General features: G+C 32.0%; 2 protein-coding genes across 4 annotated transcripts in view; one reads left to right on the top strand and one right to left on the bottom strand.

Moving 5' to 3' along the window:
• Nucleotides 1-13,860, top strand: part of LOC125877105 (glucan endo-1,3-beta-glucosidase 12) — a 343,740-nt gene that overhangs the window by 10,247 nt on the left and 319,633 nt on the right. The window contains exon 4 of one of the 3 annotated variants that reach the window (XM_049558424.1): nucleotides 12,012-12,021. The exons of the other annotated variants lie outside the window; for them this stretch is intronic. The gene's annotated coding sequence lies outside the window, so the exon portion shown is untranslated. Of the gene's footprint in view, nucleotides 1-12,011; nucleotides 12,022-13,860 lie in introns of those variants that run through there. 3 annotated transcript variants of the gene reach the window in all.
• On the bottom strand, nucleotides 8,572-12,019 carry LOC125877100 (protein CELLULOSE SYNTHASE INTERACTIVE 1). The gene is made up of 2 exons (XM_049558418.1): nucleotides 10,108-12,019; nucleotides 8,572-9,009 (listed from the first exon to the last, which is right to left on the bottom strand). Exon 1 carries the CDS (start codon nucleotides 11,842-11,844, stop codon nucleotides 10,135-10,137), a length of 1,710 nt encoding a protein of 569 aa, XP_049414375.1. The 5' UTR covers nucleotides 11,845-12,019; the 3' UTR covers nucleotides 8,572-9,009; nucleotides 10,108-10,134.

The following is a 13,860-nucleotide window of genomic DNA, read 5'->3' as shown; positions in this document are numbered from 1 at the left end:
CTTAATAGGTACTACTATCTAATAATCACATAGTTTCTTATTTTTTTAGGTGTTTCTACTATTTGTTACTTTATTTTACTTTGTATCTTAATACTTGGAATCTCTCTATTCCTTTATGAATTAAGCCTTCATTTAAACATTCCCCTAGAATCTAGGGCTGGACTGAAAAGTTAAACTCTATAATTGGGTTCAGCAAAATAAGCCCATATGAACTAGTACTCATGGCCAATGGTCAGTGATACTAGCCCACAGGGGGTAAGTTCACAAATGACCCTAAGAGGGGGGTGGTCTTGATTTTTTGGCTCGCGTAATACTTTTTTTTAAAAAATAACCGTTATTTCAGAAATATTCACTAGGCAAAGCTTTTGTTGTCCATTAAGCATAATTTGTGAACATAAATCAATTATGCCGATAAAATAGGAATTCAGGATATTTTAAAACAGTGAACATGTTCAATTAACCACAAGTTCTGCCTTATAGGTAAAACTAAAACCTATGCTTGGATGGACAACCAAAATTCTTCCCAAGAACGAGTAGTTATCCTTCGTTCGAATAGTCTGAATGTTTTCGTATAGATTGTTTCAACTTTTCATGGCCCCATTTTCACCAAGCATATCCTAATAGAAAACCTTTTGAATTGTCTAACTATTTGTTGGTTAAACCGGTTTGACTCATTTTAACTTCTCTACGCTTGTCACGTGTTCGAACTAAATGTCTTTGATTCCAAATATATTTTTACCAATACAACCTAATTTTACATGTAAGATATATTACTTATAGTCTTATATATTCTAGTAAGGGAAAATTGTATATAATAGCAAACTATTAATTCAAATTAAATGTTATAACCATAGTTTGATTTAATTGTACCCCATAGCAAACTGTTGTTATTTCACCTCTCTCCTCCTGGTGAATCTCGCTCGCCACTCTCGTTCTCGCTGGCAGTCTCCCTCGCCTCTCTTGCTTTTATACAAACACAAATGTATAAATTGCGTTTGTGTTTGTATAAAGCGAGAGAAAATTGTATATATACATATATTTTCGTTCTCCTCTCTACCCTCTCCTAGATCTCACTCGCCACTCTCACTCGCCTCTCTCACTTTATACAACACAATACATTGTGTTTATGTTTGTATAAAGCGAGATAAAATTTTATATACAAATACAAATACATATATTTTCGTCCTATACACTTATGATTAAACAAATACGATCTTCCCCTGCCCAATTTTCTTTTGTCTTTCTCTCTTTCTCGCTTTATATAAACACAGATTATACAATTGATCTTTTGTACTCCCTTTGTCCCAATTTATGTGACTTACTTTCCTTTTTAGTCTGTCCCAAAAAGAATGACACATTTCTATATAAGTAATAATTTAACTATAAAATGTCTATTTTACCCTTAATGAAATAATTTAAACCACACAAATTTCTATCATTCATTTTGGACCACAAGTTTTAAAAGTCTTTCTTTCTTTCTTATACTCCATGCTGAGTCAAAGTACTTCACATAAAATGGAACAGAGGGAGCATATGTATACCAAAACAGAGGGAGTATATGTAATACCGAAACAGTAACAAATTATACAACTGCTTTCTTTTGTATATGTATAGCGAAATATATGTTTGCTATGAAACTCAATTATGCAAAATATAGTTATAACATACCAATATGATTTTTATGTTTGCTATATGTGAAAGTTGCTCTTTTAGTAATTATATTTTTCTTTTAATACACAAAATTAGGATATTTTGTAGTACGTCCAAACTTTTCTCCCGGTGACAAATCAAACTCAACGAAAGCCACTAACAATTTGACCACATGAATTATAATCCACATTAATATGGACCCTTGCTCGACCATCGATAACTCTAATTTTGAGACAATAACACATGAAACAAATGTCCCATTTGTATTAAGATATTTCAATTCATTTTTTGTATTTTACCTATAATTCAAATGGTGTCATATTTTATTCTAAATTGTGGTCTTAAATTAATTTATACAAAGTATATATTCTGTTAGTTTGTTATCAAATCTAATGCTATATTTAAATTTAATGAAAAACTTTGTAAGTAGAGTGAGTGACTAAATTAGTAATTGCATCTTTAAGAATTAAGACAATATTTATTAAACTCGTAGAAAGAATCTCTTCTTATTCTTATTCTTACTAGGCAGGTGAAGTTTCGATTGTCCATTGTTATTGCTATTCTTTCTCCTTTTTTTTTTTTCATTTTTACTCTCTCCCTCTTAGTAAACTACTAATATTAGGATCGTAATTTATTATCACATTATTATTTTAAGAATTCTTAGAAAAGAGCACAAATGTTTGACTTGAAAAAGACAACTTAAAGCTTCTTTCTAGAAACAAAAAGAAGTCACAATTGCCTCGTTGCGTTAAACGCGGTGAATAATATTTGGATTATGGCTACCAAGATAATTACACTGGTAACATTAGTCACATTTGTTTCCATCATAAAAAGAACGATTTGGAATTAAAACCAATTTTTTAAAATTCAAATTATTACTTCCCCTACTACTTAAATAACAATAAGTGAAAATGAATACCTAAATTTCAATTTTGCAGTCAAATAGTGATATATAAAATGGAAAAGGAGGTGAATTAATGTAAATGTAATGATGAAAAAAAAAGGGTTAAAGTGACAAATCCCAATTTGAATTTGATTTTTTTATATAGGAATATGCAAACAAAGTCATTGTGATTGCGGTAATTTATTACTTTTGTTATATATTTTATTTGACTTTTAAAATGGAGATATTTTAGAATTGGCAAGAAAATCTTAAAAAACATAAACTTTAATAAAGTAAAGTACAATAAAACGGAATAAGGAAATGTCAACTAATTAAAAAGCTTTGAGCTGACTTCATGGCCAATTATTTTCTCTCTTTAAGAAAAGTAATCTCTTAAAAAGAAGCTCTAAATGACTTTATTTTCTCCCAAAAATTCACACTTTTTGTGTCCATATATCACATTTTCAAGCATGCAATACTCTATTTTTTAAAGGAAAAAAGAAGACAACACTACGTGATCCTTTTACTTTGTCCTGACGAACATATAAATTATGATATACTTAAAGAAAGTAACATTTCAAAAAAATAAAAATAAATTGAAACACTCCTAAATTCGACACAAATTATTAGTTTCATTTTCAAATTATTGACAGCCTTAAAAACATTAATTTATTACTAATTGAACTTAAATACACCATTAATCTTGCAACATGAGTGAAATACACACCTAAATTCTCACCAAGTTTTGGAATGTACTCAACACTTCTCTTGAATTTTTATTTAGAGTTTCGTGCTCCTATAAGAGTTTGAGATCCCTTACTATGTTGTGTGGCAGATTGAGAGTGTATCTAAGTTTATTAAATTCTAATATTTAGAAGTTAAAATTGTGTTTCACATGTATTCTTCAATTTTGAAAGATTAAGAGATAAGTATCAAAAACACATCTAAACTATCCCTTTTTTTTAGTTTCATACTTAAACTATCACTTTTTAGTTTGAGAAACACACCTCAGTGGTGAGTGTAATGCACTCTCTCTTTTATTTGAAAAAACCTTGACACATGACATTTCACATGGATAAAATATTTCACCTTGACAAAAATTAAATAACAAACTGTTAATATTAATTAAAAATTACAGATTAAAGTATTACTATCCATAAAAAAATAATTTTTTAAAAAATAAAATTTAAATTATTTTTTTTACCTCACTCCACCACCTCCTCCAAGTACCCCCGACAATTCCCCAATTTCTTTTATAAAATATTTTTAAAAAATCCATACTTCATCCTCCCCCCCAAAAAAATTGATATTAGTTTATTTTTAAAAAAAAATAAAAATTCTACCGCATCATATTTTACCCTATGCTCGTAATTTTTATTTTTACTAGTGTACGAATATAACATAAATAAATAAAAAGAAGTCTTGTTGCAGCAAGTAAAAAATATTTTCGATATGTATATATCTAACACAAAATGAGAAAAAAAATTTGGAAGCGGAGGGTTAGGTAGGGTGGGTAGAATTTTTTTAAAAAAATAAAATAATATCTAAATTAGTATTTGAGTGGGGGTGGGGGGGGGGGGGGGGNTTAAATACTTTTATAAAAGAAATTTAAACAAAAAGAAGAAACTAAAAAAAATGGCCGGGGGGTGGGGGTGGGAGGTGGGGCGGTGAGAGGAAGTGATGGAGTGGGGTAAGAAAAATATTTTACATTTTATTGTATAAAAAAAATATTATTTTTTGGATAATATTTTTTTAATTTTTAATTTTAACTAATACTAATAATTTATTTATTTTTTGTCGAGGTTGAATGTTTTGTTCATGTGGAGTGTAATATAACAATTTTTTAAAATAAAAGAGAGAGTGTATTACACACACTAGGGGTGTTCACGGGTTGGTTTGGGTCGGTTATTGGTCAAAACGAAAACCAAGCCAACTTAATCGGTTTTAAAATTATCAAAATCAAACCAAACCAAATATAATATACACTTATCGGTTTGGTTGCTTTCGATTTTGGTTTGATTTGGTTTGGTTTGGTTTGGTTCGGTTATTCGATTATTAACCATACATAAAAATAAAAGAAACAATTCATTCAAAACGTGAAAAGAGTGACAACAATCCATTCAAACGAAAAAATAGTTAGAATGACTGGCATTACAGAGCTTTGGATCATTGAATTTACTGAATAAAACTTCAAAATTCACTATTTTGGCATAGAAGGAAGAGACAGTGACATTTTCAGTCTCACAATGAATTTTCATAGACACTCATATACATGAAACTAATAAAGAAAAATGTTTTCACCTTGGACATTTTTTATTTCATAAGTAAATTATAAATAATTTTTGATGAAACATATATAAAATCTTTAAAATTGTTTATGAATATAATATATTATGTATGTATAATAACAAAATTTATGTATATAACTTGTTGGTTCGGTTATTTCTTTAATTTTTTCGAACAAAACCATAACCAAACCAAATACTATCGGTTCTTAACAATCTAAAACCAAACCAAACCAAAACCCAAATTAAATCGGTTTGGTTTGGTTTTTCGGTTTGGATCGGTTTTTATCCAAACCATGAACACCCCGAACGCACACCATGATGAGAGTGGTATAAAAGAAAGAGGAGTGTTTCTCAAACTAAAATGTGATAGTTTAAGTATGAAACTCACACTCTCAATAATTTAGATATGAAACTCAAAATAAATGTATAGTTTAAATGTGTTTTTGACACTTATCTCAAAAATTAATCCATTATATAATCAAACGCTACTTTTTATTATTTTATTTTTGTAGTAAAACAAATCATGTTCTAACGGGACCTAGCTAAAGGTAATATTTTGGTGAGCCAAACTATTTGAAGGGGGGAAAACAAGAAAGTAACCTTTTAATTTATAATCCTTAATTTGGAATATCTAAATTGTAACACCAAAAGTTTTTCTTTTTTAAAAAACTAAAAAATAAATAAAAAGAAAGGTAAAACAAAGTTCAACTTATGATGCCTGGCAACTGGCGAAGGCTGGATAAGTGGAGAAATGATTTCAAATCATAATTTTAAATTATAATTTATTTGTATATACAATTTAATTTTTTGAAATAGCGTTTTTGTGCTCATAAACATGAAAACATCAATTTATGATAACAATTAAAACATATCCAATTCTTATACAATAAGTAAATCATAATTTATAAACAACGTAAGAAAATATCTCAATGCAATGCATTAACAAATCGCATATCGCCATATCTTTTTTATAAATAAATATTTGTTATCAAAAACTTTCAAATACACATAATTTTATAAAGATTCATTCGTCCAATAAATCAACAATACTTTAATATTAATAACTAACTATTCTTTAATATAATTTTATCACATGGTACAAACAATTTCTTCACGTCGATCACATAAACTTATGGATCATTCTTTATATTAAAATAAAATAAAATCATAACTTGAACAAACTTTATTTAAAAATTAAAGTTGAAATTCTATTCCTATCTCATAATAAATAATGATTTCAAATTTAAGCGTCAAATCATATAACAAAACCAAACGTTTTTTCAAAAAGTAAACGTATTAACGATGACTTTTAAGAAGTCAAATTCATGAGGTATTGGAGAAAATATCAGTCCACATATTAGCCATTGTCAATGGGGACAGAGAGTGGTGTTATATGTAAGTTCAAATTTCACATAGTAGCTGTTATTTTTTTAATAGTCCACAATTTATGTAAGAGAAGTAAATTATACTAGACAAGTCTGTGGGACAAGCTTGATTGAGAAGATATGTAGGGATTCCATATTTATTATAGAGATCTCTTTCTCAATCAACTCAGTCATCCTTCTGTATGAAAGTTCAATTGAATCCTTTAAATATTTAATTAAGTGCATTTTATTTTTTAATTACTACACTTTTGACACCTTTTAATCACAAATGTTCAATATTATTGGCAATAACTTCTCCGTTTTATCAATTAATAACAACCAGCACAAATATTATTTATATGGTGTGCTAGACTCCAAATGAAGGTAGCAATATGATTTCTCGTGGGATCCATTACTTTTTTTGCTATTTGTTGTAAGCAGTTCAGAACTGTACGAGGTATTCTGGTACGTGAAATAAGAATAATAATCTCAATATATGATTTTGAAATTAATTTTATCCCATATTCGATTGAAGTATTAACTAATTCTGAAGTTATTTTATCTTATATTTGTACTAAAATGATGGAATCACTATCTCAGTAGATATCCAATCTATGAAATATTCTTTACTTATTTCATTCCGCGTACGAAACGAACCCTAAAATTCAAAGGCCATCATAGTCTATTCTTCTGGCTGGCGAGACTTTGATGTAATTTATTGCAACACGCAGACTATGGACTTTTTAAAAGGTGGGGGACGGATGAACTATAAATGTTGAAACATTTAAGTCAAAAACTTGGACAATTTCATTCATTTTAGCACACAAATATTAAGTCAAATATACCCACATTTTTAAAATAACCTTTTTTCTTGCAATAAATTTGGGACATTTTGGAACAATATATGGTGGCATTTCATGGCTGGCAACAGATTACGTACACGCTTGAATGACATTTTGAGTAAAATTTGTTAACTAGTCCGAGATTTCTCAGTAATTCAGTTAGATGACTACTTGAACTTTCACCGATGGCTCGATTCACCATGTAATCTCTCTCTTAAGTACAAGGAAAGAAACTGAAAATAATATAAAAGTGACCTAGTTCTTATAGGCCCATTATATACATTGATGTGATTTTCAAGAAAGCTTCAAAAGAAGCAGAGAATTATTCTGCATAGAAAAAGAATAAACTTGAATTTGAAGTATGTAATGTAACCCTAGCAAGTACCAGGCCCATGATACCCTAAATTATAAAAAAGGGGGAAAGACAGTTGAAGTGAGGAAATCATTAACTGCCAAAGTTTAAGCGGGAAGGAACAATACAAGAAGAAAAAAAAAGTAGAAAATAATGAAAGGACTCACAGGAGAGAGAGAGAGAGAGGACAAATGCTAAGCTTTACAGCTTGCAAAAGCTTTGGTATATTGCAGTTGCTTTAAAGGGATATGTTTACAGCAAATATGACAACACCACTCAAAAGGCCAAAAGTTTCACCCTTTCCTTTCTCCTCTTTATCCTTACAGTATCTGATTCATCTCTCCATCGGCCATTCTAGTGTTTCAAACAAGAAGAATCAACCAACCCCCCAAAGAGACAATTTCACTACTTCAAATATGATTTGGATTGTTATAATGTGTATTTGATGCAAGCAATATTATCTTGTAATAGTGGTATTCAATCCAGTTTATACACACTTAGGAAGTTTTGGGGGGGGAGTGGGACAAGGTAGGCAGGCAGGGCATGTGAAAGAGAGAGATGATGAAATGGATTAGACATAGAATGTGAGTCTGTCCCACCATTTTCCATAGACAATCTAACCATATAAAATATGACCCCCATTATATTGATTGGATTTTTCTAATCTTAACACTTCCCTCTTTCCATGTGATGTTGCTGTAAACGGTCCCCTCTATTGTCCTATTTTAAACCCCTTTATTAGTTTCCTTCTCCTGCCTGCACCTTCCTCTTTACACCTTCTCCAACTTCTTTTTTTCCCATGAGAAAGCACATTGGGACCCCCTCCTTCCTTTACCGATAATCATGGCCACGACATTTGGAGCTCAGTTTCCCTAAAAATCTACCCACAGTCCAAGTGTACATTCTTTAGAACCCCCTTTTTACACCAACCACCAAAGAATTAAACTAACCTAAAAATGTTATCTTGGCATGACCAAAGGGATTATTATAAAACAATTCACCAACTGCATTATATAGGAATCAATTCCAGCAACCACCCTAAAAGTTTAGCTTTATGTGAGGGTCTGTTGTTCTGTCTTTAACAATAATAAATACTAACAATGTAAAAATCAACCGGCAAACTGACCATAATTCAAGCTGCACCAAAAGGGTGTCAATAACAAATGTAAGAAGTATATGAAAAGAACATAGTACCAATAAAGAGAAGATAAATTTAAGAGACTAGTTGCACACTTTGTAATTAAGGCTTGGCCATTACAAGAAAAACAAACCTTTGAATATACAATATCAACCGATGCCTAGGATGGGGAAAAAGGGGGGTGGGGATGCAAGCACTATCTATTATCACTCACTTACAAAGCTTCACATGGTGAAACAAAAACATTAAAAAAAAATGGAGAAAAAATAAACAAACAAGGATACTCCCTAAAAACCGCATCCATGCCATGTGTTATATAGTTTAGAATAAATTCAACTTTCTTTTTTCTTCTTTTCTTTTTCTAATAATTGAAAACAATATAGTATAAGGTTAAAGTTGGGGTATACCGAGTGTGTGATTGTTTGTTGGTTTCTTTGAAGGAAATGAGTTGGTTTTCCACATTTGACAGTTGGGAAAAATCCAAACAACCACCTGCAGGAAGCATCATAGGTACGATAATGTCAGGAAAAAAGATTAGTGAATAAAAGTAAGAACTTCAAGGCAGCTAAGAGTAAAATGGACTTAAAGTAGCACTAATGATCATCACGTGTAATCCAGTCAGTTAATGAGATAGTAGTAAGCCTAACAACAAAGACACTTCTGATGGATGATGGACCAGCAAAGCAGTGCATCAATGCCATTCATATCCAAAGACAGAATAATAAAAGTTGAGAATCATGCCCCTACTCAAGGACCAAATTTTTTATCACAACTCAGTATGGCCCATTGCAAGCATTTGGATGTCTAGCGTGTTTCACTACAGAGAGGAGGAAATGAACTGCTTTAAGGTTGGACAGTTAGGATTTCTAATTATAGTCCACCAACTTCTACTCAATGGCAAATGACTTGGTCTTGATGGTAGTCTACAATCTACTAGTCTAAGGAAAATAGTATCATTTGAATGTATGAAAATGACTAGGCCTAGGACTCATATCAAAAACTCATCATCTCATGCTCCCCCCTTACTTTTAAAATGATTAGGTGAAAAAAATACAGTTTTTACAAAATCATTACCTTTTTTTGAGTAAAAGAAGCCCAAAATACTATCTTGTTTCTCTTTTGGAGGAAGGGTGGTCAAGAACTATAATGAGTATGAGCCACTAGACAAAGAAGTTTTAATATCTTAAACTAGATGATTTATGTTTCAACTTGATCTTCTGATTTGCAAAAAAATGTGTACTTTAACACATTGTTAGGCATATTAGTTCCCACTCCTCTTCCCCTAGCAAAGAGAACGCGCCTTCTTACTCTCTCGAGCAAGCAACTGCACCTTCATTCACTACAGATCCAAATTAATGATAAAATGACTTGTTAAGGGGATTTAGATCAAGCATATGAGCATGTGCATTCTTGTCTTGAAAAATGGAAGGCAAATTAAGGAAATAGTACAACATTAACATGTCAAATTGGAATGTTGTTGACCGGTAAACGGTAGGAACCACTAATGCCATGTGTAATAAGTTAATAAAGAATCGAAGTGCCAAGTAAATACGAGTTCTACATAATTAAAGATGTTATGTAAAAAATTACCTTTTGTTGGCGGGGTTAGTTGCTTTGCTAATTACTCCATGTCCTTGTGAAAATGCTCTTTAGCCTATTGCCTGAGAGTCTTTGCAAGGCCTTTTTTGCCCCGGCAACCTCCGCCTCCACCAGCTTCTGCAAATGGCCGTATGCTCCGGCCTCCACTAGTCGCTTCCGACAACCCTGGCTCCCTCCTGCCATGATTGCCGCCACCACTGCCACTGGGAACTTCTTCGAAATCGCATCGTTCTTGGCATCCAACATTTGGACCAACTTCATCACACTCTTCTCATCCTTAACCAATTCCTTCCTATTCGACTTCACAGCCAACAGCGAAACTAACGCATTAGCTGCCACCTCTTGCAGCCCATCTGGTTTAGCTGATTCCATCAGCTTCACCAAAGACCCCATGCACCCAGCAATAGCCCTCTTCTTTTCTTCGCTGGTTGTTACATTTGCAAGCAATGAAGCGGAAATGTATTGTAACATTAAGCTACCATGCTTTATAAGCTCGGCCAACTGAATAGTAAACGTGGGATATGATGAAAGAATCCTTGACGCACAATCAGAAGAAGATAACGAATGAATTGCCCGTAAAACATATTCTAATGTATCAGAACTTGATGATTCATGAAGCAAATGAACCAATCTCTGCAACCCCTTTTCTTGAATTAACAAATCCCGATAGTACTCACCAGATGAAGCAAGAATCGCAATGCAATTTGCTGCCTTTTCTTGTGCTGATGGTTTGCCTGAAACCATTAACTGTAAAAGAACAGGAATTGCACCTTCTTCCGCTAACGCAATTCGAACATCTTCATTTGTGGAAACATTCTTGATAGCCCCAACACCATGAAGTTGTGCAGCAACCGAACCAGATTTACATAAGTCCAGAAGTACAGGGACACCACCATAAGCTGAGATTGCCCAAGCATTATCAGCGTCATTTGTGATGCATTCCACTGCCAAGACAGCTCTTTCCTTCATCGTAACCGAACCAGACTCAATGATTCTCAGTAAAGGACCCAAAGCACCCTCTTCAAACACGCATTTCCTTGCCTGTTCGCTCATGGAAACAAGCATTGATACAGCAAGAACTGCCTGTTCACGTATAGAAGGATCCGTATTAAGGTCAAGTAAATTAATCAAGTACCCAACTTGTCCTTCTTTTGCAACAAGACCAGCTGATTTTTCATCCTCAGAGAGCAGCTGAATCAACGATTCCAAAGCCTTTCTCTTGAACTCAACTCCGCCGATCTGAATTCTAGTAAACACATCTCTAATATAAAGGACTAAATCGTCTTTGGTAGAGTTAGACGAAGGGTGAGAGAGAACAATAGCAGTAGACTGACGTAGCACACCGGAACGGCAAAGAAGGTCGAGATGATGGATCTGCTTAGACAACCACCCAGAAGCCATATCAAGGTCCGACTGCATCAGTAGCTTTCCCGGAGTCTTCTCCGGGTCAGAACATTCCTCACATAGAGTCTGAACACGAAGCAAAGTGGAAAGAAGATTAGGCAGCAAGGTCGGAAGCAGCTCATTTTCCGACCAGTGAGGAGAATCAGATATTTCCGTCAAAAGCGACTTAACAGTAGCAAGCTTCGACCGGAGCACCTGCCAGCGAGAAGTAAAAGACTTGATAGAAAGAGAAAATGGTAGTAAATGAGAGAGAAGCTGGTTGATTTGGTCAAGGGTTTGTGCCGTAGACGGCTGCTGAGCTGGTGGTTCGCCGGTACGATGCATTTTCTTTGAAAAAAACTCAATTGGGTGTCAATGATTTCCAGTCCCCGGAACTAATACCGGGAAAAACTAAGAAAACATATGAACTGCAAGAGAGGGAGCAAAACTATGGGGTTTGGAGAAATTGAAGATTATGGGAAAGAGGGAAATTGGGGAGAGTGATAAATTGCGTAGAGGGGAAGATAAAGAGAGATAAAATAGTGAAAAAGCAATGGAGAGAAGTGGGGTTTTAGGGAGAAACAGAGAGTGGTGTTCTCGGTTCGGTTGGTAGTTGGACGTGGGCTATGAACCGGGGAAGACGGTGACAACTGAACAACAATCTATCGTGACTCATTATATCTTTATTTACCGCTTTAATAAATATACATTAAGAAAGCGTTCTCTACGGCCCGAAATTTTTGATATATATATATATTTATTAAAGTTGATCAGATTATGATTAGTAATTTAACGAAATCAAAATTTTAATATATCAAAATCATAGAAAATTAATTTGATAGGATATAATAATTCTAAAAACCGGGAATTAAACTTTTCAATTCCGTATTAACCCCTACTCCGGTTTCAATCAAACACAAGGAATAGAGAGAGAAAAGGGTATATATGAATTATTACTATTTTTAGTTACTTTTAGCATGATTTTTTATTATATATTTTTAATATTACATTTTTTATATGTGCTACATGAGTTGAGGTTCCTTAGAAAATAATTTTGATGCATAAACACTACTCTTTCCATTTGTGAAGTATACTCAATATGTTATACTTATTATTAAATAAAAAATTTGGGACAACTTATAAAATGTTAAAAAGACTTCAATAGGTCATATTTGGGTTCTAAAAAAAGGTTTGAAACTATTATTGTAATTTTAATATTTTGATTTTCAAACTCTTCAAAAAAAAAAAGAAGATATATTCTATTATAAAAAAAATTGATAGTTGAAGACAAAAAAAATAATCAAATTTTATGTTCAAATGGGAGCATTCCGCATCAGTCCCTAACAAAAATAATATTATAGTTATGATTCAAAATTAAGATCTTTGATTGAAATATTATTTGTTATTCTAAGATAATCTTTAAATTTCTTATTCAAACAATTAAATAAATTCATATAAATTAAAATAGAGTAAGTATACCTTAATTAAATCTCAATTTTGGTAGCAGAATAATTGATGTTGACTCAATTTTTTGAATAACGACTTTCTGACTTTTTATGGTCTATAATATCCCGTGATAGAAGTGTAATACCAAAATAATTATATGGTTCTAGACTGTTATAGTAAACTACACAAATAGGAATTAATTAATTTACCACGTTATAAATGAACGAATAAACAACTATTTACATGCATGCACCTGTTTTTTTTTTTTACCGATTAAATCTAAATTGCATATTACAAATTTATTTGGATGGAGCGCTCCAAATAAAAAAATAATTATATATATTTAGCGCTCAAATCCAATGCCTTTAATTAACGGTGGAGCTTGTTAACCATATGCATGCACCTGTCATTATCATCTTCCTAAACTTCCCTAAAACTAAGATTTTGTTGGTACGCAATTCTTAGGGAACGTTTAATATGTTGCACAAATATAAATAGTCTTTAAGATAAAATAAAAAGTAATACTGATATTTTTATTATTGAGTTATTAATCTTGATATAACTTGAACATTAAAGTTATGACTATTTTATATCTATACGATCAAAGAATAATATAGTGAAGATTAGTTATCTTAATAATGAAACTGAAAATTTTTCTTGAGGTTCCTCAAATTCTTTTTCTACGGAAAAGATGGAAAGTATTTTTAATAAACAAACAATTTCTTTTTAGAACTAATGCAATGCATATTTATTTTAATATAATAAATCAATATTTAATAATAAATAACTAATTCCAACTTAGCTTATTTTTAAACCGAACAATCCTTTTAACAATTTGTCAAACAGTCAATGTATATCAAGGAGACAAAGGAGTTAAGAGAAAATTGAATGCACAAGCTCAAACAAGAAACAACT

The sequence above is a fragment of the Solanum stenotomum genome, chromosome 9, assembly GCF_019186545.1.
Source record: "Solanum stenotomum isolate F172 chromosome 9, ASM1918654v1, whole genome shotgun sequence".
In the NCBI taxonomy this organism is placed as follows: Eukaryota; Viridiplantae; Streptophyta; class Magnoliopsida; order Solanales; family Solanaceae; genus Solanum; species Solanum stenotomum.
This window is presented reverse-complemented; position numbering and strand designations above follow the sequence as displayed.